Source organism: Xenopus tropicalis, chromosome 9, assembly GCF_000004195.4.
Source record: "Xenopus tropicalis strain Nigerian chromosome 9, UCB_Xtro_10.0, whole genome shotgun sequence".
Classification (NCBI taxonomy): Eukaryota; Metazoa; Chordata; class Amphibia; order Anura; family Pipidae; genus Xenopus; species Xenopus tropicalis.
Genome location: NC_030685.2, coordinates 47,281,528 through 47,307,380, shown reverse-complemented (window position 1 = coordinate 47,307,380; position 25,853 = coordinate 47,281,528). Strand labels below are relative to the sequence as shown.

The window sequence follows — 25,853 nt, the reverse complement described above, 5'->3', positions numbered from 1 at the left end:
ATGGGGACCTCTCACCACTGCTCCATATGGGAGTTTAAATGTATGCTATGCGCATGTGTGCTTGCGCTCTCTGCACGTTCGCGCATGTGCACTCGGGGGGGCAGCCTCGGGGCGCCCGGAACACAAATCCGGTGCTGGGAATGTCCCCTGGCCTGTAAGAGGCGGGGGGGGGGGGGTGTCAATTTAATTAGTAGCTTCTATCCAGTTCCTCCAAATTTTGTCATACTTCTGGGGATCAGTTATGTACTTTTAGAGTGGATTTTGAATACAATAATTTTATGGGAGGCTCTTGGGGTATAAATCTTTTGATGTTGTGGGGTCTATTAAGGTCTCTGAGGAAGTGTTTTGCTATGACAGCTCAGACGCTGTTTAACAGATGTACAAATAAAGAGGGAAATTTTTAAACTTTGAACGGAGCAGTCCCTGAGTGATTTTGATGTGCACTACTGATATTGGACATTTGCTGGTGTTGTATCCTTTAGCAAAGACTCTGGGCAGGGGCACCCAGGTCACAAGATCAACCGGGTAAGCACATTGGAACTATGATAACCTATAGAACACGGGCATTCTGGGACGCACCTGAACCGCAATTTACAAGCAGTGAGCGATTTTATGACCTATCATCTTTTTATATATATATATATATATATATCCCAGTGGAGCCAATAAAAGGGCAACCATATGGGGGTTTTAACCTTGAAAGCAAGAAAGTTGCAGGTAAAACTTAGTCCCTTGGCTAAATGTATATTGAAGCAGTAGAATTCTTAATGAATCGCATAAGTCAGTGTAGGAACTGGTCAAAAGGGATGACTTTGACAGTTGGCCAGCTTGAAGTATATTGCAATATATGGACAAACAATCCCTGTTTTGCTTAAAGGGAAGGGCATTTCTTAGTAGCTTAAATGCACCGAATGTCTTAATGTCCTATATATTGATAATGGGTGAGTGCAGAGGATCTCTTGTTGTTGTTTCTATATATATATATATATATATATATATACATATATATATATATTGTATGTGCGACCCGCACATTTGTCGTTGTCTATTAACTTTTAGTGAACCCTTTATAAGTGCTATATATAGAAATTCATATGCAGTGTTATTTTGCAACAAGTTTTTACTACATATAAATACTATATTGATTGTACTGAATATTTAAGTTGTATTAGGGACATAGAAGTAGAAAACATGCTTGTGTGCTATCCATCATTTATACAATTTAAAATAATCTTGCTTTTTTAAACAATTTGTTTTAAGGCATATGGGTAGTGTCAAGAACATTATCCATCACTAAAACAAAAGGAATGTTGTACTTTGTAATGGATGTCTCCAAAAACATTGCAGCTCCATCCAGTCATTCTGCTTTTGGTTTTCTGCTTTCTCAAATGTTGTGGACTGTTAAAGTTACTTCCCTGGAAGGCAACCTGCAGGAAGGTGGAGCTGCAGAGAGCTGTCACTGGCTATCCATATTATATCCACATCCAAATAATATACATTATTTATCATGGTATATATGGTGAGAATTATTTAAGAAAAACAAATATGTCCCCTTTAAGTAATTGTAGAAACCAAAAGGCACATGTACGTAAAATTAACGCAACTGTGCATGTACTATGAACCCTGGAGCTACTGCCTGGTATGGAGCTTCAGGCACAATAAGTGCAGCAGCGGTCAATTCGGAATGGAAGGCAGGTAGGACTAAGAAGTGCTAAGCACAGGGGCATATTTACAGTATAATAAGGCACCTGAGGGTCTGTTCCTAGGGCAGCAGATCTTTGGGTGCAGCCCTAGGTTGCCTATAAATTATTTTTTAATTTGAAAAAAATTCCCCCAGCCTCCACCTTGGATTTCCATAGGAAATCTGGCAGCAGAGCTGAGGGTTGAGATGGCGGTGGGCTCTGTGGAAGTGATGTGGGGTGTATTTAGGTCCGTTGCCCAGGGCAACATGCACCCCTGGCTAAGCGCAACTATGGGAGTGCAAGTACCTTTATTGAAAAAGGTTTTAAATGCAACAGACTGTGGGGAAATTGCAGGGACAACAACTGCACTTTTGAACATTATTAGCAATGTATTAGGACAAGCATCCTCAAACTACAGTATAGCCCATGGGCAGCAGGAGCTTGGAGAGGGAGAACGGAATGGGAGGACGCAGAGGGGAGCTGGGAGGATGCAGCGTGGGGCAGGAGAGCTGGGAGAGCGAGGACGCAGGAGCAGGCTGTAGTTTGACCAAGCAGCAGGGAGCAGGCAGCAAGAGCGGGCCATAGTTTGAGGAGGGGGGGCATAATCAGAGGACTATAGTCTGGCCCTCCAACAGTCTAAGGGACCATGAACTGGCCCCCTGTTTAAAATGTTTGAGGACCCCTGTATTAGGATGTTATTAGTAATGTCATAGTGAACAATTAGGCTGGAAGCATTTGGCACAGAATAATTTGGTTCCTGCAGTAAACATAAAGGGGACTTAAAAAGAAAATGAAACCATATATGCGATTAAAATAATGTAAATTTGGATGTGGATAGGATATTGTTATCTTTTCATTTCAAATTTTTTTTGTACCTGCTACATATTTAGAGGAAAAGAGGCATATTTAGTACACAATGTTCTGTCATTCTAACCACCAATGCCTAGAAATAGATTTTCATTTTTCAGACACCACTGCCTTAAACTGGATTTTCTTTATTTTATTTACTTAAAGAGGTAGCTTGATAGATAAGAAGAAAATTCTTTCAGAATGTGCCCAGATGCACCTAACTCATACTAATAAGGGCATACTGCATAATGTAATATGTTTGCATATAAAAATTATAAAGGAGAAGAGCTGTAAATGTTTATTTTACCTTATTCTTTATATGAAAAAAATTAGATTCAAACAATATTTAACGGTGTTTTATAATATTAAAAATGTGTTGAATGGGTTGTCCTTTAGGTTTTAGTAACATCATAGCATACAATGCTTTTTTCCTGTATCCCATGAAGAGGGATTTTTGATGTAACTGTTAACCCTATATTGTGAGCTTAATGAATACAATGGTGTCATGGTTCATGAAAACTATGAAAAGAAAATGAATGAGAACTCATGAACATCCACAGCGATCTACCACCATTGCTGGAATTTTCCCATAAATAATTTGTTCATTTTCATTGAAATACAACATATTAATTGGGGACATTTTGGTTGGTGTACAACAAGGCCCAGCAGATCCTCTTGGGTTTGCTTGCTGAACAAGATGTGTATGTGGGTACTTTTGCAGAAAGACAATGCCACACTCCCCAGAGCAATAGTTAGCTTTATATCGTTTTGGTGCAATGATCCAATCCCATCCAAAAGCTTCAAAATCCACTGTCAATGGATAACGGCAGCACCTAGATTCTGTTGAATGCTCATCACAGTCAAGTCCAAAGTCTCTTCGAGATCTTTTTGGCGTATCCATAACTTTAACCTCTATAAATGGGTTCTGGTGTTAAAAAAAGAAAAACACATTACATAATGCTTGTTAGTGTTGTTTGGTTACTTTATATACATTTGTTTTGTTGCAAAGTGTGATTGACATTTTCTGTAAAATGTAATTTTTTTCTGATGAAGCAGCTTATACACTAAGATCCTACTCTCCTACCCATAAATAGGGCAAGCTGTGCTCTGTGCTTTGTGTCAGATAGAATATGTGGTACAAGGTACAGAATGTAGTACCCACAAGACCAAGAAAGCCCAATACTAAAATCCTGCCTTAAGGGCTCTGAAACTACTAGCATCCCTGCAGTTTCTTTCATGTACCTTCTGGAGTATGGGCAAAGAAGTGTAATGCGAGGAAATCCCCACATCCTGCTTTTATCCAACAGGTGCATGCAGCAGAAATGTCATAGATATAGATTGCCCTGATTTATCCCCCTCCCATAGTTATTTGTCCTCTGTAATTTTCACCTGACAAATATGATAATCCCCCACCAATTTAAATGCTAGCAGAGCACAATGCATATGTGACCTGTGTGCAAACGTAGCCTGGCTAGGGGACTCTTATTTTATTTATAAAAATGGTTGAACAACGAATGTTTAGATTCTTAAGCAAATGCAATAGAGCAATTAAAAGACATTAATATACAATATAAAATTTTACATAAGGTACATCTTGACAGATTTTAGCAAGACCACAGAAAAATCTTACATATTTTGATGCTTTAATTCTGGTAAAAAAAAAATTTGATGGCTGATTAAACGGATAGTTTTGAGTTCAAGCTTCTTTTGTGGTAACATTTATTCCAGTCCTCTCTTTCATTCTATAACAAGGTTATAGAAACATTGAATATTATCATTTAAGTTACTCTAGTGTTCCAAAAGAATCTGAAAATATTTTAATGACTAATATTTAGGCTACCCCCACAAATCCACTACTTTAGGCCACAGCGGGGGAAAATGTCTTTCAAAAAATGTTTCTTCATTAAAATTGCAATGAAAGTAGCAGTAAAAAAAAGAAGGGGCATTGTCAATAACCTTTTCTTCATATGGACAATGAGACTTGTCAGAGGTATGGCTTAAATTATTTTGCTGTTCTACAATGTATATGATTTCAATTAGGGATGCACAGAACCCACTTTTTTGGGTTCAGCCGAACCCCCGAACCCACCCTGACAGATTCTGCCGAATACCGAATACAAATCCTAATTAGCATATGCAATTAGGATTGGAAGGGGTTAAAAAAATTCCCCTAAACATTTAACCCTTTCCAAATGCTAATTAGTATATGTTAATGTAGGCTAATTAGGATTCAGATTCGGGTTGGCCAGGACCGTGGATTCAGACGAAACCGAATCCTTTAAAAAAATGCTTGGATTCAGCCCGAATCCCGAACCAAATCTGGGATTTGGTACATCCCTAATTTTAATTGTCTTGAGTGATATTCATGATTCCTTTAACTAAACCTGCAGGACAGTGGTCACCAGGGATCTGTCACGTTGCGCAGAAAAATTTGAGTAACAAGTGCCGCACAACTTTTTTGTTGTGCGTGACTTTTATGACGCGTCCACAAGTATTTTGACATGACCACGACTTTTTATGCACGCCGCACCCTGTTTTGCCGTGCCCACACTTTTTTTTTTACGTGCCTGTGAAATTTCACGGATGTTTCGCAATACAATTCACCAGTGGTGAAATGCAAAAATTCACTGCAAGTCCATACCTGGTGAAAAAATTTGCTCATCACTAGTGTTGAATAGTCTATGGCTGCCTTATATAATTTATAACTAGGTATCTTTTAGCAGCTCATTGGTATATCAGGAATGGAACCCAGCCAAAAATTGCAGTAAAACGCAAATGCAAAAAATGTAAACCCCCACACACAAAGTAAAAATGTAAAGCCCACACACAAAAATTCAATCAGTGAACAGCCTCTTTGAAATCTTTCAATACCTGCCTCACTGGTTGCCCAGAGGTTAATAGTAAGGCTGCAGCACCCCCTTAATCACTTATATTTCCTTCTCTTCCTGTAACCCACTCGGACCCCTCCCTCAGGAATTTGCTTTGGCTGTTGGCTTGTGGGCATGCTCAGTTGTTCTAAGCTCAGATTACTAAACACGCCCCCCCAGTCTAGCAGCCAGTGAAGAGATGGCATTGCTGGTTCCCATAGAAACTCAGCACTATCTGTCTGCTTCAATTTTTTTCTCCTGAGCTCAGCTTTACCATTACAGTGCTCAAACAAAGCAGAACTTTTATCAGAGACAGTTCTGCCTGTGTGAGCCTGTATTCTTGATTAAATGTATGCTGAATAAGGGTCTGTGTGTGTATGCTGTTTGCAGATTTAAATGTATCCAATTATGTATCAGAGGAAAAATGGTCACCAGGTGAAAGCTGCTATATGCTTTAGGAACATCTGATGGTGCTGGTAAGCAGAGGGGATATATGCAGTACAAATAATGCCATTTGGGTGGGGGAGACGTGCCCAACTGATATACATTGTAGGCAAATGTAGGCTTTACATGTCCTTTAAATTAATTCAATTTATGGCCCACAGTCTACTCAAAGTCTACATAAACTTAACTGTATGACATTATCCAGCCCTTGAATATATGAGAAATAAGAGGCACACTAGGGAGTATATTTATCATGCTGTGTAAAAAGTGGAGTAAAACATATGTTGCTCATAGCAGCCAATCACATGCTTTGCTTTGATTTTATAACTGTTTAAATCTAATTGCTGATTGGTTGCCCTGGGCAACATCACCAGTAATGCTTCGCTCCACTTTTTTCACTGCATGATAAATATATCCCATATATGTAATAGGTAAGTTGGACAGCACTGATATAGAGGGATACTTTGCTGTCAAAAGTTAACCCAAAGTAATTTGAAGGTTATCTTGCCATGTAGTCTAATTGCATTTTACACATGGTTTGGAGGGAAGCTGATATCATTCCAAAATTTAAAAAGGGATTAAGATTTTAGCCTGGCAATTGTAGGCCCATAAATTTGACATCAGTGTGGGAAAGTTATTTGAAGGTTTGTTAAGGGATTACATTCAGGATTATGTTCTGGGGAATGCCATAGCATGTAATAATCAGCATGGTTTTATGAAATACAGGTCATATCAGACAAATGTGTTTGATGCCACATAAACAACTGCTTTCTAAACAAAGGTCTGATGGTCTTAGTAATGTTGTTTGTACTTTGATAGAAAACTAGCAAAAGGATTGTGTATAGAGAGTGGTTGTCAGCTGGCATTCTGTCCTCTGTGTGGTCCCACAGGGTTCTGTATTGGGTCCACTATTATTTAACTTGTTTGTTAATGACTTAGGGGAGGGTATTGTAAGTAATGTATTAGTGTTTGCAGATGAGAGATGACACAAAACTATGCAGTCCAATTAGGTTCATCCAGAACATGGCATCCCTGCAGTAGAATCTTGACAAATTGGCAATTTATGCAGCTAAAGAGGCATATGAGATTAAATGTGGCATCCTTGCAGCACAAACTTGATAATCTGGGAAGTGGCAATTGTGATTCAATGTTGATAAAAGTAAAGTCAAGCACCTGCGATGCAAAAATATACAAGCCACTTTCACCCTCAGTGGGACTGCACTAGGCAAATCCGTAATGGAGAAGGACCTTAGAGTCTTTTTAGATAATAAACTTGGCTATAGCAAGCAATGCCAGGCAGCAGCTGAAAGGGGAGGTTAAGGTTTTGATTTGTAAGAGGAGAGGGTCATTCTTTCACTTTACAAAGCACCAGTAAGGCCCCATCTGGAATATGTTGTGCAGTTGTCTTGGTCTCCAGTGCTCAAAAGGCAACTAAGCTGGCAAAGGTTATGGAAAGTCTCAGTTATGAGTAATGACTGACCAAGTTACATAGTAACATAGTAAGTTAGGTTGTAAAAAGACGTACGTCCATCACGTTCAACCATAATGCCTATATATAACCTGCCTAACTGCTAGTTGATCCAGAGGAAGGCAAAAAACCCCATCTGAAGCCTCTCTAATTTGCCGCAGAGGGGCAAAGAGGTGCTTAAGAGTAGATATGATAACTATAAAACTATAAACTCTCTAATGCTTTATTTACCAGCAGGTCCTTCCAGCAGACAAAAGGTCATCCATCACAATAAAAACAAAGGAGGTTCCATCTTAATATTTGGAAAGGTATTTTTACAGAAAGAGCTGTGAAGTTGTGGAATCAGTTATACTGGCAGATACATTAGATAGCTTTAAGAACATGTTGGATAGCTTTTAAAGGACATGTAACCCCCCCCCCCCCCACCCACACACAAAAATGTAATCAATGAACAGCCTCTTTAAACACTTGAAATACCTACCACTCTGGTTGATTAAAGGGTAATAGAAAAGGTGGTCATACATGATCAGATTTAAGCTGCCGATTCAGGTCCTTCAAACCAATTTGGCATCTTATCTGCCCGTGTTTGGGGACCCCTGTTGGGCCTACTCACTGATATCGGGCAGGTTTGATTCTGCCGTTGGATCGGGAACCACTTTGGCTCATTGATGTGGTTCTTGCTCCAATGGGTCCTATTCCTGTGATTTGATCATTTGGCCCTGTCCCTTAGGAATTTACTTTGGCTGTTGAGCATGCTCAGTTCTTCTCATCTCAGGTTACCAAACACCTCCTCCAGTCTAGCAGCCAATAAAGAAATTACATTTCCACATAATCGCTGCTCTAGCTGTGAACTCTGCTAGAGAATCATGTTTTCCTCCTAACCTCTTGACCTGAGCTCAGCTTTAACCACTAAAGTGCTCACTCCAAGCAGGACTTTTTGTCAAAGTAAATTCTGCCTGTCTAAGCCTTCATTCCTAATTGCATGAACTTTGCATTTGTTATAGGAAAATATAATGGTGCTGGCTAAGGGGATTATTTACGAACCCAGGAAGGCTAAAATCAGCCATTTTATTGTGCTTTGCACACTGTGCCTGACTTTGCATAAATATCCGCAAGCCTCTATGTTCCCTTATGGAGCAGTCTGCATCCAGAATACAATGTGGTCTGAGCTAGACTGCATTTAATTCTAAAGGGGAAGGGGAAGGCATGTAGGCATCCCTCCTCCTTCCCCCTACCCACCCCATGACATACAAGGTACAGAGCAGCAGGGGTGCAGGCTGCAACAGGGCCCTGTCCTTACCTCCTGCTCTGACACAGATAGTAAGAAGAGGACTGGCATAAACCTCCTGAGAGCAGCACATCATTTTAGAAAGACCACTAAAGGGTGCACTCTTGCTTTCAGAAAGAGGCCTTATATTTTTAAGAATTTTCAAGGCTAGTATAATAAAATAACAATTTTTGCTATTAATAGTAACTGTATTATTTTATCACAACTGTTGTACCCACAATCAGTGGTGTAACTACCATACAGCTGATAGTCCAGAGGTCAGAATGGGCACAGGGTCTGCTGTATGATTCCACCGGATTCCCCATCCCTTGACACCTGCCATCAAGTAACCATAAATAACATTTGTGGACAATATTATTCATTATCAGTCACTGGCCATTTTGTGACATATTAGGTGTACATCTATATATATTATATACTCTTACCAGTCCATCTTCATTTGAACCACGAAATGCAATTGGTAGATCACGTCCATTTTCATCACAAGCTTTAATTTCAATTCCTAAAGTAGATGCAGGTTGCTTTAGCCAGTTTTGTAGTGCTGTTTTCACATCAAGGCTTTTCCAAGTTCCAGAGCCGGGGCCCATCTCAAGTTTAAGAGTCCTGATTCCAGTGGACCGTGCTCCGTCATTCAAAGACTTTGGAAGTCTAAAGGTCTGTACGAATACTGTAGTACGTTTTTGAACAGGCTTCAAATATATCCATAGTTGGGCTTTTGCTATTTTATTATATTGCACTACAGAGCTGAATTTAAAGTAACAGCATTTTTGTTTTTCTCCAGTTGAATCAGCTATAAAATAAATCAGAATAATTTATTAAGACATGTGGTTTTTAAGTAGTATTAATCAGAAACCCATTCTACAGCTAGTGCTTTAGCAGGCAGATTCTCCTGCTGATAAACCACTTTCTGGTGTGCCCAGGTGTGCATTGGCCCAAGTGAAGGCACAAGGAAGGGATTTATTTGAGCATTTCTGCACTAAAATCCATTTGGTGTGTGGGCACATCAGAAAGCTGTTCGGATACGATACAATTGGTTAAGCAAATAATTTCTAATGCAGTTTTAACTAGCACTGTAAATTCAGCAGATTTGGCACATAAAAATGTATCTCTCTTCATATATCAGTCATGTATATGGACCTGTGGAATGCATACTATAAAACCTACAAAAGGTTGCCTTAGTTGTGTGCAAACTTCAACTAAATTGGTTCAGCTGGAATTTTCTGATCTGGCACAGTCCTAAAATGATTACAAAAATATAATGGCCCATTCACTTTTTCCTGGGGTGCAAGTGCAGACTGCAGCATCATGAGGCACAGATGACCTGTGTCCTTACCACCTGCCATAGGCCTGTACCCCATTCTTCCAAATTAGGGGGTGGGAGGGGAGACCGCTACATGCCTCCCTCCACCTGTCCCTCGCCAATGAATAGCAATGAATAATGCAGTTAGTGCTGTATTGAATTGGGAAGCAGCATAGACTGACAATTCATAAAAATTCAGAATGCTTTGTGTAAAGAGCAAAAAAATGAATTGTGGCTTTTTTGGCATTAATTACCCTTATAATCCCTTGAGCTACATCACTTTTGTGTCAGATCAGCTACTGTGTATGCAGAATGTAAATAAGAAAGTTGGCTGAATGTGCAGTCATGTCCAGTATCAATAAAAGAGGAGAAATGCACTGTGTCATTAGTTGTTTTAGCTTATAGGTCCAGTAGTTCTCTACCTATTAATTGTAGCCTGGTATAAGTGGCAAACATGACTACAGCATTGGACCACAAGGGCTTAGGAACAAAAATGATTGATTTGATGCCACAACCAAACAATTTTTTAAATGGATCCTCCACTGATCTATAGACAGCACAAACGACATAGTAAATCATCTTTATTCATAAAAAGGCAGAACACTAGATCAATTTTCTCAATAAATAATAATGATTATATTGTTATTATTATTACTGGAAGTGCAAACTGACTGATAATAGGTAACTTAAAGTAGTAGCAGTATATGAGGTTAAAAAAATACAAATTTCAAACAAGTCTACCTTTTTTGTAAAACCTCCCAAACTGCTAATTGATTCAGATTAAGGTGACACCCCCCCCCCCCCCCCATCTGCAGCCTCTCTAGTTTGCCTAGAAGGTGAGAAAACACCTGGACCAATTGAACCAGTTCCTGGATCAGCTTTGTACCAAGAGCTACATTTCATTTTGAGGATTGGAGGAAAGCTAGCGTTATTTCTATATTTAAAAAGGGATTAAGATCTCAACCTGGCAATTATAGGTCCATGGTGGGCAAGTTATTTGAAGGCTTGTTAAGGGATCACATACAAAATTATGTTTTGGAGAATAGAATTATGAGCAGTAATCAGCATGGCTTTATGAAGGACAGGTCATGTCAGACCAATTTAATTGCTTTTTATGATGAGGTAAGTAAGAAGCTGGACAGTGGGGATGCAGTAGATTTTAATCTATTTGGATTTTGCCAAAGCAGTTTATACTGTGCCCCACAAACGACTGCTTTCTAAACTAAGGTCTATTGGTCTTAGTGAAGTCGTTTGCACATGGATAGAAAACTGGCTACAGGATCGGGTACAGAGGGTGGTTGTTAATGGTACATTCTCTACTTGGAGTAAGTTTCTCATTGGGGTCCCTCAGGGTTCTGTACTGGGTCCACTTTTGTTTAAATTGTTCATTAAGTACTTAGAGGAGGGTATTATAAGTAACGTATCAGTGTTTGCAGATGACACAAAACTCTGCAGACCTGTCAATTCTATCCAGAATGTGGCATCCTAGCAGCAGGATCTTGGCCAACTGGCAATCTGGGCGGCTAAGTGGCAGATGAGATTTAATGTGGATAAATGTAAGGTCATGCACCTGGGATGTAAAAATATGCAAGCCACTTATACCCTTAATGGGACTGCACTAGGCAAATCCATAATGGAGAAGGACCTTGGAGTCCTTGTAGATAATAAACTTGGCTGTAGCCAAGCAATGCCAGGCAGCAGCTGCAAGGGTAAACACGTTTTTGAGCTGTTTTAAAAGGGGCATCAATTCACAGGAGGAGGGGGTTATTTTTCCCCTTTACAGAGCGCTGGTAAGGACCCATCTAAAATATGCCATTCAGTTTTGGTCTTCAGTGCTCAAACTGGACATACAGACACCTAAGCTGATAAAGGTTATGGAAAGTCTCAGTTATGAAGAAAGACTGGCCAAGTTAGGTCTATTTACACTGGAAAAGAGGCACTTAAAGTGATACTGACAGCAAAATAATACTTATAATTAAATGATTCTACCTCCAAACATACCTATATTTCATGTGGACCGTTTTCTCATATAATAACCTCTCTGATGCTTTAATTACATAATTACACAAGGGCCCCCATTAGAATAAAGGAAGTTCCCCTTTAAATATTTGAAAAGGATTTTTTTTTACTGTGAGAGCTGTGAAGTTGTGGAATTCCCTCCCTGAAAAAGTCACACTGGCTGATACATTAGATAAGTGCTGGCAGCACACAGGCCCACAACACCCTCCTGTGTGGCCCCCCACCTGTCTGGCTGCTTTGACCTCCTTTGTGTAAGCCTTAAATGGTTTCAGTATTGAGATTAACTGGCCCCCTTCATTGTTCACACCTCAGATTTAGGCTGTAATCCCCTGTATTGTTTAAACATATAATGCCCTGTATTGTTTACACCTTTTAGTGTCTGCATTGTTCACCTGTTCACACCTCGAACTCAAACTCACACCTGAAATTCCAGTATTGTGGGTATGTATTGCCTGCCCTATGAACACACAGGCAGCATAAGGCAGGCAGAGTATGACACACACAGGCAGTACTCTGCCTGCCCTATGCTGCCTGTGTGCCATACTCTGCCTGTCCTATGCTGCCCGTGGGAGGTGAACCTGGCAGGGGTTTGTCAGCAGTTGGTCATTTGCTGAGTGTTGCTGTGCTATTCACAGGGTAGGAGGAGGCATATGGATTTAAGGGTATGTGTTAATATGACAATATAATTCTTTCTCATATGGATGAAGGGTTTTGCTGCACTACCACCATTAATGTGGATATGGTCTTAAAAGCTCTTGTGATAAAATGGGTGTGGTTTGAAGTGGGTACAGTTTAAAAGGGGGAGTGGTCAAAACTGGCTTCTATTAGTGGCCCTCCACCATGTAGGCCAATAAAATTCCAGCCCTCGGTACCACAGAAGTTGGACAGCACTACATTATATAGCTTCAAGAAGGGGTTGAATGACCTTCTAGCAAGTGAGGAAATAAAGGGTTATGGGTGATAGCTCTTAGTACAAGTGAGGGAATACAGGGTTATGGGAGATAGCTCACAAAGTCTATAAAGAATATCCAAAAGTAAAAATGTAAAGCATACATAACTTTTATTATTAACCTAACCCCCCCCCCCCCGCATACCTTAACATTTAAGGCACACATATCTATTTTTAGTTTAGGGGTTCTGTCAATAACCATCATGGCACAGGCTACTTTAAGAAGACATATAGGATCAACTAAAAAACCTCTAATCTTGTAGACAATTATGAATAATATGGTGCTGGTTTCACTCTGGGCTAAAATTAATACTATCTGTAAAAATGGCCCCTTTATTGGCGCTTCCTATAGATCCTATCAGGTCTGTGTTTCAAATGATGGGTAGGCGTGTCCTAATGGTACCTGCCAGAAGCACAGTAGGAGGGGGGTAGCCAATCACAGCCCTGCAGTCATACAAGCAAAGACAGACTTCAGTTTCCTGGTCAGCCTAGCTGCTGATTGGTTCCTATCCTACATTGCAGTGTGTTGAGTGCCGCCGACCCCCCTGCACAGCCTGGGAAAGGAAGCAACAGGAAGTGGCACAGATGGGTGGGACTAGTAGGGTTTTTGGAGAAATTTTCAATAAATCAGCCCGAAACACTAACTTTTTAAAGCACATTCCTTCTAAATTTTGATGAGTACAATTCATTGATGCAATATTGTTTTTCACACAGTATGTTTCCCAGTAAGGAAATCATTGGAAAGCAAATTATAACACAAAGTGCAGTTTTATAACACTCAAATGCTTAATGAATCATCACAGAGGTCAGTAAAACAGGGGCCTTGTCAGGTGATTATATTTACCTGTAACTGAAAGAAGTGTGGTCTGACTGCAAGCTCTCTCTAAACTGGGACCAAGCTACAAGCTGTGGCTGTGTGAAGAGCGAAGCAAACCTTAAGAGTGCTAACAAGCACCTCTACTGGTGCTTGTTATCATCTCAGCTGCAATGCTCTTTTGGCCCTAGCCGATTCAAAAATACCAGCTACATAATGGCCTTGTTTGAACACAACTTCATGGCGGCCCTAGTTGAGTGCTTCCAGCCTTTGGGCTTGAAAGATGCGCAAAAAGGCAGACCTGATTCAGGGGCCTAAACCAGACTTTAAGTCAGGAATCAGGGCGAAATAGTTTGCTGGCACTGCTGAGAGCCAGGGAGTACAGCAGCTCATCTACCTAGGAACTAAAGGCTTGTGCACAACATGATGCCTATCCTGTTTCCTAAATCTGTTGCATTTCCCAGCCTTGTGAGAAATGTAATTAAAACTGTTTATAACAAAGTGTCTCTCTTATCAGACACATATGGGAGTGATTTGCATTCATGGAGATACTAAGAACTATCCCACAGCTTTACTCTCTTTTGAAATCCATTGTGGTTCCTGCATACATAAAGTCAGAATGGAAAAGACTTGGGACAGACTTTCCAAGTGTGTCAGGTCCGGCCACTGGTGAGTGACTAGCTGATAGGAGCCTTTGCGTAAAGGTGACCACACATGTGGTGATTTTCGATCTTCCAATCCGCCACTAACGTTCAGGGCTGAAACTGCAGATATGGAGGTAGAAACAACAGGATTTCTACCTTCTTCTGCCGATTCAGCCCTGAAGGCAGATTTTGCTCAGGTGCCTTCTATGGCGCCTGATCAAAATATTTTAACCCACCCGATCGGCGAGTCGACCGATATCAGCAGCCTCCTGCGATATCGGTCACCTCGCCGACTTGCCATACACGCACTGATTATCATACAAAACGAGGTTTCGTACGGTATTATCGGTGTGTGTATGGCCAGCTTAACCTGAGACACACACATTAATGGTTAGATAACGTCTAGAAGCCATTGTATGATGAAGAGAGTTTTAATAATGGATAAGGAAAAAAAAACAAAAACCAGAACAAAGAGAAAACTAAAATACAAAAATCCAAAATACAAGCTTGTGGGTAAGTTAAGTGGCAGGCTTGTAGGCAAGGCTACATTTTAATTGTTTAAGTTACATTTTATTACTTATCTTTCTATTCAGGTCCCTCCTATTTATAGTCCAGTCTCTCATTTATGCCACTGCATGGTTGCTGTGGTATACTGGACTCTAGCAACCTGATAGTTGCTTATATTTCAAACTGGAGAGATGCTGAAGGAAAAGCTAAATAATTTAAAATTGTCATAGAATTACTCTCTACATCATACTAAAAGTTAATTTAAAGGTGAAAAAACACTTTAAGTTACTCTATGGTAGCCATTCTAGGGTGCTTCTTGATATTGCCAAAGAACTGGGAACAAGAGGACAAGTGTAATAGAACATATTAACAAACGTTCAATGTTTTATGTCCATATAAAACCTGCCTGACACCTAGGCGAAAGGTTATGCTATTTGTAAAAGGACTTTTACAGTGGCCCTAAAATGCTCAGGCAAGGATTAATAATAGGTCTTCCAAGTTTAGAACCTTGAAACCGGGAAATCAGATACTAGTTTCTGTTTCAAAAGTGGAAAGCAAGTTCTAAGCTACTGTATATGACAAGGACCTTATGGGATCATGGAACAGGTCAGAGATATAAATGATAAAGTGCACCAACCTGGACAAAGAAAAACTATTTTATAACATAAACTTGCTTAAATCTTGGAGTGAATGTGAGCCCATTCATCTTTCCAGGAAGTAAAAGAATTTCTCCAAAGCAAAGGAGCAAAGTTGTACTCACGTTGTAAAACATGATATTATCTTGTGTAAAGACAAGCCTTAAACTGTATGCATGGCTTCACTCAAATAAATTGTCTGGGGCCATCACAGTACACTGTTATTGACTGTATATATCCCCAAGTACTTCAGTGCTTAGTTTAGTTGTAGACAGGCCACAATTTCTAATATTCTCAAATTTGTAAAACTCTCATACTACCAACGGAATGGAAGGAAAGCTGATATAATTTCTATGTTTAAGAAGGGGTTACATGCTTAACCTGTAATTGTAGGCCTGACATCTGTAGTTCGCAAGCTGTTTGAAAGTTTCTTAAGGGATAACTATTCAAGATTATGTTCTGTAGAATGGCATTATAAGTTGCAATTGGCATGGCTTTTTAAGGTCAAAAAATGTAACTGCTTTCTATGATGGAACTTGTAAAGCGTGTTGCAGTAGATGTGATCTACTTGGATCTTGCAAACAATGCCAGTTAGAAGTGGGAAAGTTATTAGCCTGTATTTAAAGCAAGGGAGTTGAATTATTTACATGTAGAGTAGAAAAGAGGCTTCATCAAACTGCAGAACATTTCGGTGAAGCCTGTGCTTTGCAGCTTCTGGTACAAGGCACAAGGTACAAGGTGAAGAACTGTGGTTGGAATGTAGACATGAACTTAATGTCTGCCCTAGCAACAGGTAAAATTTTTCAACCATCGATGCTCCCTTGCTTGTGTCTGAATCACAAACACAGCTAGGAGAAAGACCCTGAAGCACTAGCATTCTCAGGCATGCGTTATATTCATTGAGTCTGAATGTAAGCCAGTGCTGTATTCATGGGATAAGTGCAGATTTTGCCCTGAGTGCTAACACACCCATTTTTTGGACTTGCCATTATTTAAAATGGCATAGGAAGTTCCATCTTGAAAGGTCAGTATACCCTATTTTTAACACAAGTTCAACATGAGCTTTAGCCTGTTGAAAGTGTTTTAATCAGTGTTTTCTACTAAAGGACACCAGGGACGTTGGAATAACTCTGCCTGGGAGTGTTAACAAAAGATGCATTTAGAATAGGAGGGATTCATTATTAACGTTTCATTGTCCTTTAATTCTTTTATGATCCATAGCTATTGCTATAACTTGTAAAGAGTTTAGAATGGCCCTAAGTGTCAGTGAAAAGAAGGTTTGTAGGCTTCATGGGGTTCTTTAGAGCTGTTCCCAATTAGTTGTTGTCTCTAAATAGTTATTGTCTCTAGAGTTCCTGTAAATACTTTAGCTAAGCTGAGCATTGGATGGGCACGGTTCTATACCAATCCTACGGTGTCCACATATTGCTGTAAATGTTTATAGTGCTGTGTTCACTATAAGTTAAAATAAATAATATATATGTTAACTCATTTTTTGTTACTGTTTCTTAGGAGAACACAGTGGTATGGGTTAATCTGCTCTGCCACACTGATTGCTCTGACAAGGGAGTGAGAAATCTCATCCATAGAATTCCTTAAAGCTGAGATCTACAAAATCCAAATGTTTTAATACATACAGCATTTCTAAGACAAAAGATACATACACTACCTGCTTAGCTTTAAGTTGGTGCAAATTAAAAAAGGTGAAAGAGCGAAAAAAGGTGAAAAAGTCATATCAAACTCTCAATAATCTGGCACAGTATATCAAGATATAGCAGAAAGTACTACTTCAGAACATATACATTATTAATTCTTTTGTTAATAATATTTAGTTTGTGATGGAAGCCTTTACATTTCAGCAACATTTGCAATCTATTTGTAAAAGAAGATACATTTAGAAACTGCTCCCAAATGCAGTTACCCATGACTATATTTTGCAAACAGCATTGATCATCATCAGAAATCATCATTTAGGTGTTAAAAATTGCCAATAGTGCTGCCAATAGTGCTGCATTCCATTAGTAGCGAATGTACATTTTTGTTGTAGTCAGATAAAAGGCAAAGTTGACCCTGCAGCATTAAGCAGGATATTGCTGGTATACTGAATGACAACATCTCTTCTGAGCTTGCAAGCTACCTTTTCCGTGTGCTCATGGAGATGGCTGTGCTCTATAAATTATGTCTTCCAGCAAGTTTGTAGCATTATACCTTTCATTTGGCAGCTGTAAAGGTGCACAGCCATTTAATAATGCCACTGCTCTCAAAAACTACTTTGCCTTTTTTGTTGAACTATATGCAATGATAGGGCATTCTTCTGGAGATGTCTTAAAGTAAATAGTGTTGTGGAGCATTAAACATACAGCAATGAGCTTTAATAAAACAGAATGTGCAACACCGTTGATAAAAATATATGTTCAGAGAACACATATGCAGTATATATCTGAAACAGCAATTACATAAAATATGCAATCCAAATGTCACTAGATTTTGTACTTAAAATTTGATAACAAATATGCTTATATAAGCTTTAAGCTGTATGGGCTTTTGGGTTTTGTTTTTAAGTAATTTTTATGTACTTTCTACAGCACTGAAAAATATATTAGTACTTAATAATAATACTAATAATACTGAATGTGTTAGAGCTGTTGCACCTATGTTTACATGCAGACATACTGAAAAGCAATACAATCATGGCCTTTCTGCCCACAACAGAGCCAACTGCAATCTAAAATTAGCCTTCAACATAAAGTGTATCTAATCTTTAGCACTGTATCATTTCTAAAGAACAGCTTTGGTTTTTCTTTTAAAATGACATAAAGATCAGCTTCAAAACTTTTTATAACAACTATAGTTTAATAAAAAAAAAACAAATTACATGTTAATTAATGTCATCAAAACATTTAATTATAAATGGAAAAAGTCACTGTATTCCCCACCCTTCTGCTTAGTAGCGAACTGCTTGCCAGTAGAAAAAAGAAAAAAAAATACATTTATACTTGTGCCCCAAATGAGAACTAGATGTCTGCTTGATACAGTAACATTTTACTTACATTCTGTAGGCATTGTAATGATTGTTTCAGTGGTGGCATGGTAATCATCTTCTTCCAAAGATCCCTCACTGCTGTCATCACTTTGGAGGTCATACTGGTCGATTAATTCTTCTAATGGTGGTGCTTTAGGTAAAAGATATTTTATAGCATCCTTACTAATATTAGGTGCCTGCTCCAGTCGAAGTTTGCTAAGGATCTGCAGTTTGATAGCTTCAAGCCTTGAAGATTTGCTGTTCTGTCTCCAGGTACAGGCACTGCACAATGTATCTTTGTCTGTTGCTTTATTGCTGTTGGTCAGATCCACTGGACTAAATGCTACCAGCAAACACAGATAACAGCAGCACCATGCACGTAACCTATTCATGTTCTTATATAGTCATATAATTCAATTTTCTATTTCTGGTAATGCCAACAGTTACAGAAATAAAAAGTGAAGAAGAAAATACCTCTCCATGATAAATCATGCTATTTCCAAGTGAACTTTTATAGTCCAACTTGAGTTTCTCTTGTGTCATCAGAGCCAGCGATTGGCTGTCACACAGACAATGCATCCAGCTGGCAAAATGCAGACTCTCAGTCGTGCAAGACAGGCAATTAATTGCCATCCAGGAACTTATCATTTGAAACACAAGCAAACCCTTATATAGCATATATTTATATTGTTTTAAAACTGCATTCTTTAACAAATAAAAACAAATAATCTGACATTTTGTTTACTAGTTTAAAACTACATGATAATTTTAAAAATGTACAGTCTATTCAGATACCTTTTTATTAAAAACTTTATCTGATAACTAAACACATATTTCAAGATTACAGTAACTTTACAGTCTATATGTTTTTCTTATTGAAACAATTTGTTTTATTAGTTTAGGGACTTTGAAAATTCTAATTAAAGGACAAGCAAAGTGTTTTTCACCCCACAGTGAATATAATCTCTAAATTTAGACCCTGGGTCTTTGCAGAAAAGTGCACCAACCCAGGGTGCTATTCCATTTGTGTTACTGTAAATGGTATGTGAGTATTTTAGCCAGAATTCCTCCAATTAAGCTGCTTCAATCACTTGTTTGAGAATCCATTATGTTTCTCCAGTCTTAATTTTGGTGTAAATTAAAAGGGTTTCCATCATTACTGTCTTTTCTCACTTAATGGTTACAATTATTATGAGGATGTACAAGGAAAAAATCTTTTACATTAAAACATGATTTTGTATGTCATCTCCCACAAATAATTTATTCTAATCAATATTTATGGATTGACAAACTATATACTTGCATACTGGCTTATTTATGTCTGCAAATGGATTTTCCTAATTTCTCAGCAGTCAGTTGCATGTAAAACCACTTACATTAAAGGTACTTTTGTCCTCCCTATAGTTGACCTCGGTGCTGCTCAGTCCTTCCAAATTGGGCGCTGTATGCCTATTGAGGAGAACTCTGGAGCTACACCACCTCCTGACCAGGGTTCCCTCAGAACCCTTTGTCAATCACATCAGTGGAGTCACGCCAAATTAATAGGGTGCACACATCACTTGCACCCCAAACACCTCCAGCGAACACTGAAAATAATGCCAGAATGAGGCAGACTTCCAAGACATTTGGTGCATTTGTGCCCATTTTGTGACAAAGCACATGGGCATTAGCGTCCATTTTGGAGAATCGTACGTAATTGAAAACGGGCAATTCTCTGTGCCTTCCACAATAACTGCATGAATGATTTAGTGCTTGCAGTATATATCGTAAACCATATTCTTACTAGAGTAATGTCTTCCCTGATTTTTCAACTGTTTTTTTAGAACCAAAAGTGGACATATAGATAAGTATACATATAATAAAATATGTTTGTGGCTGCAAATCTTTTAAATTAAGTAGGAGGAAAGTTTGCTAAATAAAATAGTGCAATATATCATTGTTTTTCATTCTCATGGGCAGGATATTTTAAGTATATACTGAGAAAATAAATTTGGGCTTACGTGCTTTAATTATGGGAAGCGTGCACCCCCTGCTGGCCTATCTGAAGACTGGTAGCTGGATTGTGCTATTATATAAAGAAAGAAACACAGCACCAGGCAGTGTACAAAGTGCAATTGCAGTTTAGATTATTTACCTTGTTTTTTCCCCCTACAATGCAGTTTTTCACTGGAATTCCAGCATCATTAATGGATTATGCACATGCAATCAAATAAAACAATAAATTAAATGAATAATTAAACAATAAATATTGTCCATAAATTACCCTTATGGTGTTTAAACAGATAACATTACCGCTAGGTGCTTCCTGCTTGTGATATTGAATAATGAGGTAATTCAGATAAAAAACAAATTGAAGGGGGTGCTATATTGAAATATAGATATATATATATATATACACACACACACAAAAAGCAACTTTTCAACTTTCTCAAGTTCCAACAGGGACTGAAACGTAACGTTGGCTGTATGCTCTTACTAAATACACATTTAGGGGCACATTTACTAATCCACGAACGTCCGAAAAGCGCCCGAATATGTTTTTTTCACAATGATTGGTATTTTGTGACTTTTTCGCGAATTGTCGCAAATTTTTAGAGCGCTCAATACGAAAAAGTCGCGACAATTCGCGAAAGTCATAATGGCTATGCAAAAGTCGCGACAATTCTCGCAAGTCGTAACGGCTACGAAAAAGTTGTGACGGTGACGAAAACATCGCAAAAAATACAAAAAAGTCGCAAAATGTTCGTTTCCAATCCAATTTTTTCCCATTCGGGATTCGGATTCGTGGATTAGTAAATCAGCCCCTTAGTGTTGCTGGTCTACCCTATGGACATATATATAATTTTATGCCAGCCTCTAGTCGTGTGGACTGTACTGTGTTAACTAGGGGTACCTTTAACTACTTTATTATTATTACCTTTAGATACTTTATTTATTTTTCTTGCCAATACCAACTGGCATCATATGTTGCGAATTGAAAATTAATTGATGTGTCTCTGTAACTGTGTCAACTTTATTTCTCTTTTACTTTTTGGCTGTCATTACATGTTCTTTTCCATATTCTTTTTCTTGCTCTATAATTTTTCGCTGCCTTCACCATTCTCACCTATATGGGTACCCCCAGCTGTAGGCATTTGATCCGCCTCACTCATAATGGCTAAATGACTTTCCCTAGTATACGATACCTTTAAAATGACTATTGTAATGCGCACACTGTCCCTTCATAAATTTGGCTGTTGAATGGCAGTCCAGTACTGTCTCAATACAGAGTGTTCTATCAGACGGTACCAATCGGAATGTACAGTAGTACTGACACATAGGTCTCCCGCTGCAGGATGATGATTTTACAGTCGTACGCGGATACCAGCCATCTCTTCCCTAGATATTGCTTTCTTACGGCCCTCTGCTGCCACCCCATGACTCCTGTTAGTATGGGACCAATAATCAGTGCCTACATTTTACTTAAAGCAGGAACATGGGACCATTAATCTGTGCTTGCATTATACTTACCGTTGAGGCATAAACTGTACCATGCCCTCACATTGCCTTACTCCCTTTGGGAGCGGGCAATACAGATACAAACTCAACCTATTCTCAGTGGGTATTTGGAATATGCCCTTACTAATATTAATTATTAATAAAATCCAGAGTGCTTGTGATATTGAATAACGAGGTAATTCAGATAAAAACAAGGGGGTGCTATATTGACATATATATGAAGGTTAAGGGGGCAGAACCAGCAGATTATAAAATAAGCTACAATGATCTGTAATAATCAAGAGTTCATTGTCTACCAAAATAAATTACATCAAAATCATTGTCACATAAAATTCATATCAGGGTCAAAATGAAAAGTAGTGCTAAGGGCATTTTTAAGTTCAGAAATTGCAGTAGTGTGTCAAGGAAATAAACACCAATACATAGTGTATTGGTGTTTATTTCCTTGACACACTACTGTTAAAACACACATATTACTTTACTAAACAAAATGGCTACTGACAAACAGTCCTAACAATACAATGCTAAAAGTACTTTAGTAAATAAAACAGTTAAAATACTTTATAAAGTAGTAGGTTACTGTGTTTTAGAGATATCAGCATTTCTATTTGGGCCTACACATTTGAAATCATTATATATTTACCATTGCACTAGTATCCCAGCACTTATTACTAAGTAATTGATTTTTAATTGCATTTTATGATGGTGTTAGTAAGAAGGTGGATAGTGAGGTTGCAGTAGATGCAATCTATCTTGGATTTTTGACCTAGTGCATACCTTCCAACTTTTGAAAAAAGTAAAGAGGGACAAAAATGACCACGCCCATTTTTGCAACCACAACCTCTAAATACCACTCCCATTTTACAAAGTTTGGCAGGTTATTTAAAGTTTGTAATCGTGTTGATGGAAGCGCATGGAATTAGAGAAAAACGAAAGCAAAACTAGTGCAATACGTACAAAACTTTCTTTGTGACTAAAACGCTAAAAGATTTTTAGCGTTCTAATTTGGTGCAAAATGTGCAAATATATTAAGTTAATCGAACAATCAAAAGTGCTTATTTATCAGCCCAATGCAGTGTATCACACCCACACGATGTGTCCAAAGTAATTGCTCACCAGATTTGATTAAAATAAGAGCATGTAGAGAAGTCAATTCGGCTATTGATTGCAGTGTATCCTTAGTCCTCAGAGTATATGGAATAAAGTATAAAATCATTTAATATATAAAATAAAACCCCTGCACAATGCAGGCTACTTACAGTGTGAAGCAGTATATCAGACACAACAAAAAGCCCAACGAGTTTTGCGTGCTCACGGCACGCTTCCTCAGGAGCAAATGAGACCACCATCAATCCCCCCTGGCTATTTATACCCTTCCCACTTTTTTTTTTTTTAAACTTTACGGAAACATACATAGTAATTTCACACAGTGGGGATTGATTAAAATCAGCTGAATAATAAAATAAAATAACACATACATATAAATATAAGAGGACAATAAATGCCTATCTTTACCCGCCAACAGCAAGATATAATAAAATAAAGCATACCCATAGATATAAGAGGACAATAAGTGTCAATATGCCTATCTTTACAGAATATGTGTATATCAAGATTTGTTAGTCAAATATTTATAATGATAACCTATGGTGCCGGCGACCCGAGACCATCTCAGCAATATAAAAAATATATCACTTATTATAAAAATAAAAATACAAAAAGAGAAAATATCATGCCGTATACATTGCTCGATTTATCCTCATATCAATTAAAATGGGTCAATATAAGACTAATCATAATCTATCTACCTTAAAAACCAACAGTGAAACTAAGTCCTTAACTAGACTAATAAGGGAAGCCTAAAATCAGAAAGCAGCCAAATCTATATCTACATTAAGACCCAATGGATGCAACGTGTTAAGTTTAAAAATCCAGAAGGTTTCTCTTTGTCTAAGTTTAATAAAACGGTCGCCCCCTCTAATACTAGATGTTATTTGTTCAAGGCCATCTAGTATTAGATTGGAAACGAACATTTTGCGATTTTTCGTATTTTTTTTATTTTTTCGTCACAGTTACGATTTTTTCGTAAAATTGTCGCGACTTTTTCGTAGCCGTTACGACTTGCGCAAATTGTCGCGACTTTACCGTAGCCGTTATGATTTGCTCGTATATTGTCGCGACTTTTTCGTATTGAGCGCTCGTAAACGGCGGGCAAACCTTTCAGACTTTGCATGATTTTGGAAGCCTCCCATAGGACTCAATGGCATTCTGCAGCTCCAACCTGGCCCAAGGAAAGTCATGATACTGAAGCTTGAATGAATCCAAAACTTTCGTGCGCGACGGCTACGAAAAAGTCGTAACGCTACGAAAAAGTCGCGACAATTTACGAAAAAGTCGTAACGGCTACGAAAAAGTCACAACAATTTACGAAAAAAATCGCAAAATACCGATCATTACGAAAAAAAACCATTGGGACGCTTTTCAGACGTTCGTGGATTAGTAAATGTGCCCCTTAGTGTTCGAAACGTTGCATTAATAAAGATTTTTATTTCTTTTTTAAGTCCCTTTGTGTGCGGCATTCTGTTCTTCTATTACATAAATTTTGTAGGGAGTTTGTAGGGAGTGCTCCTTTTGTTTCTTATATATATATATATATATATATATATATATATAGGAAAGAAATATTGGAAGCGGCTCTCACAGGTCTTAAGACGATAAAGATAACTTTTATTGCCAACAGTGAACTAACGTTTCGGCTGTAGCACCAGCCTTTCTTAAAGTTACACAAACGAGTGAGAGTAAACCATAAATACTGTGTATTGTGACACATTGTGATGTGACACATTCAGACCCAGGGGCACTCCCCACATAGTTATCAAACCGCCAATAGGTCAAAAGCAATGTATCCTTTACATACATATATATATATATATATATATATTCATACACATACATACTGTAACTAAGGTCTGTTGGTCTTAGTGAAGTTGTTTGCACATGGATAGGAAACTGGCTACAGGATCGGGTACAGAGAGTGGTTGTTAGGGTTCCGTATTGGGTCCACAACTTGTTCATTAATGACTTAGGGGAGGGTATTATAAGTAATGTATCATTGTTTGCAGATTACACAAAACTCTGCAGCCCAATCAATTCTATCCAGGATGTCGCATCCTTGCAGCAAGATCTTGACAAACTGGCAACCTGGGCTAAGTGGCAGATGAGATTTAATGTGGATAAATGTAAGGTCATGGTTTTTTTTTGCCTTCCTCTGGATCAACTAGCAGTTAGGCAGGTTATATATATACATTAAAGTTGAACTTTTCATTGCGGATGAATTCAACCCAATATCAAAAAATTTTCAGGATAATGTTCAAGCATCAGTCACAAAGTTGAAGTTATGCAGGGGTTGGATATTCCAACAATACAATGACCCTAAACACAGTTGGAAATCTACAAAGGCATTTATGCAGAGGGAGAAGTACAATATTCTGGAATGGCCGTCACAGTTCCCCGACTTGAATATCATCAAACTCTATAGGATGATTTCAAGCAGGCTGTCCATGCTCGGCAGCCATCAAATTTAACTGAACTGGAAAGATTTTGTATGGACGAATGGTCAAAAATACCGCCATCCAGAATCCAGACACTTATCAAAGGCGTGTTGCATATTTTCTTTTAATCCAATAAACTTTATGATGAAATACTACTGTTTCCATAAGTATGTAATGTATTACAAGGAAGTTGCTACTTTGAAAGCTCAGCCAATAATAAACAAAACTCCAAAGAATTAAGAAGGGTTCCAAAACTGTATATATAAATATATATTTACATACAGACAGTACATAAAAGCAAACTAGTAAACACACA

The 25,853-nt window shown here is 38.3% G+C and overlaps 1 protein-coding gene across 1 annotated transcript; it reads right to left on the bottom strand.

Annotated features, from left to right (window-relative positions):
- Nucleotides 1-1,003: 1,003 nt before the first annotated feature.
- On the bottom strand, nucleotides 1,004-19,024 carry mstn.1 (myostatin, gene 1). The gene is made up of 3 exons (XM_002931522.5): nucleotides 18,517-19,024; nucleotides 9,024-9,388; nucleotides 1,004-3,456 (listed from the first exon to the last, which is right to left on the bottom strand). The coding sequence occupies exons 1-3, from the start codon at nucleotides 18,878-18,880 to the stop codon at nucleotides 3,076-3,078; spliced, it is 1,110 nt and encodes a 369-aa protein (XP_002931568.1). The 5' UTR covers nucleotides 18,881-19,024; the 3' UTR covers nucleotides 1,004-3,075.
- Nucleotides 19,025-25,853: the final 6,829 nt, after the last annotated feature.

Coding starts and splice junctions, on each gene's coding strand:
- mstn.1 (XM_002931522.5), bottom strand. CDS start 18,880: ATGAATAGGTTACGTGCATGGTGCTGCTGTTATCTGTGTTTGCTGGTA. Junction 9,389..18,516: donor CATTACAATGCCTACAGAAT/GTAAGTAAAATG, acceptor TTTATTTTATAG/CTGATTCAACTGGAGAAAAA. Junction 3,457..9,023: donor GTTCAAATGAAGATGGACTG/GTAAGAGTATAT, acceptor TTTTAACACCAG/AACCCATTTATAGAGGTTAA.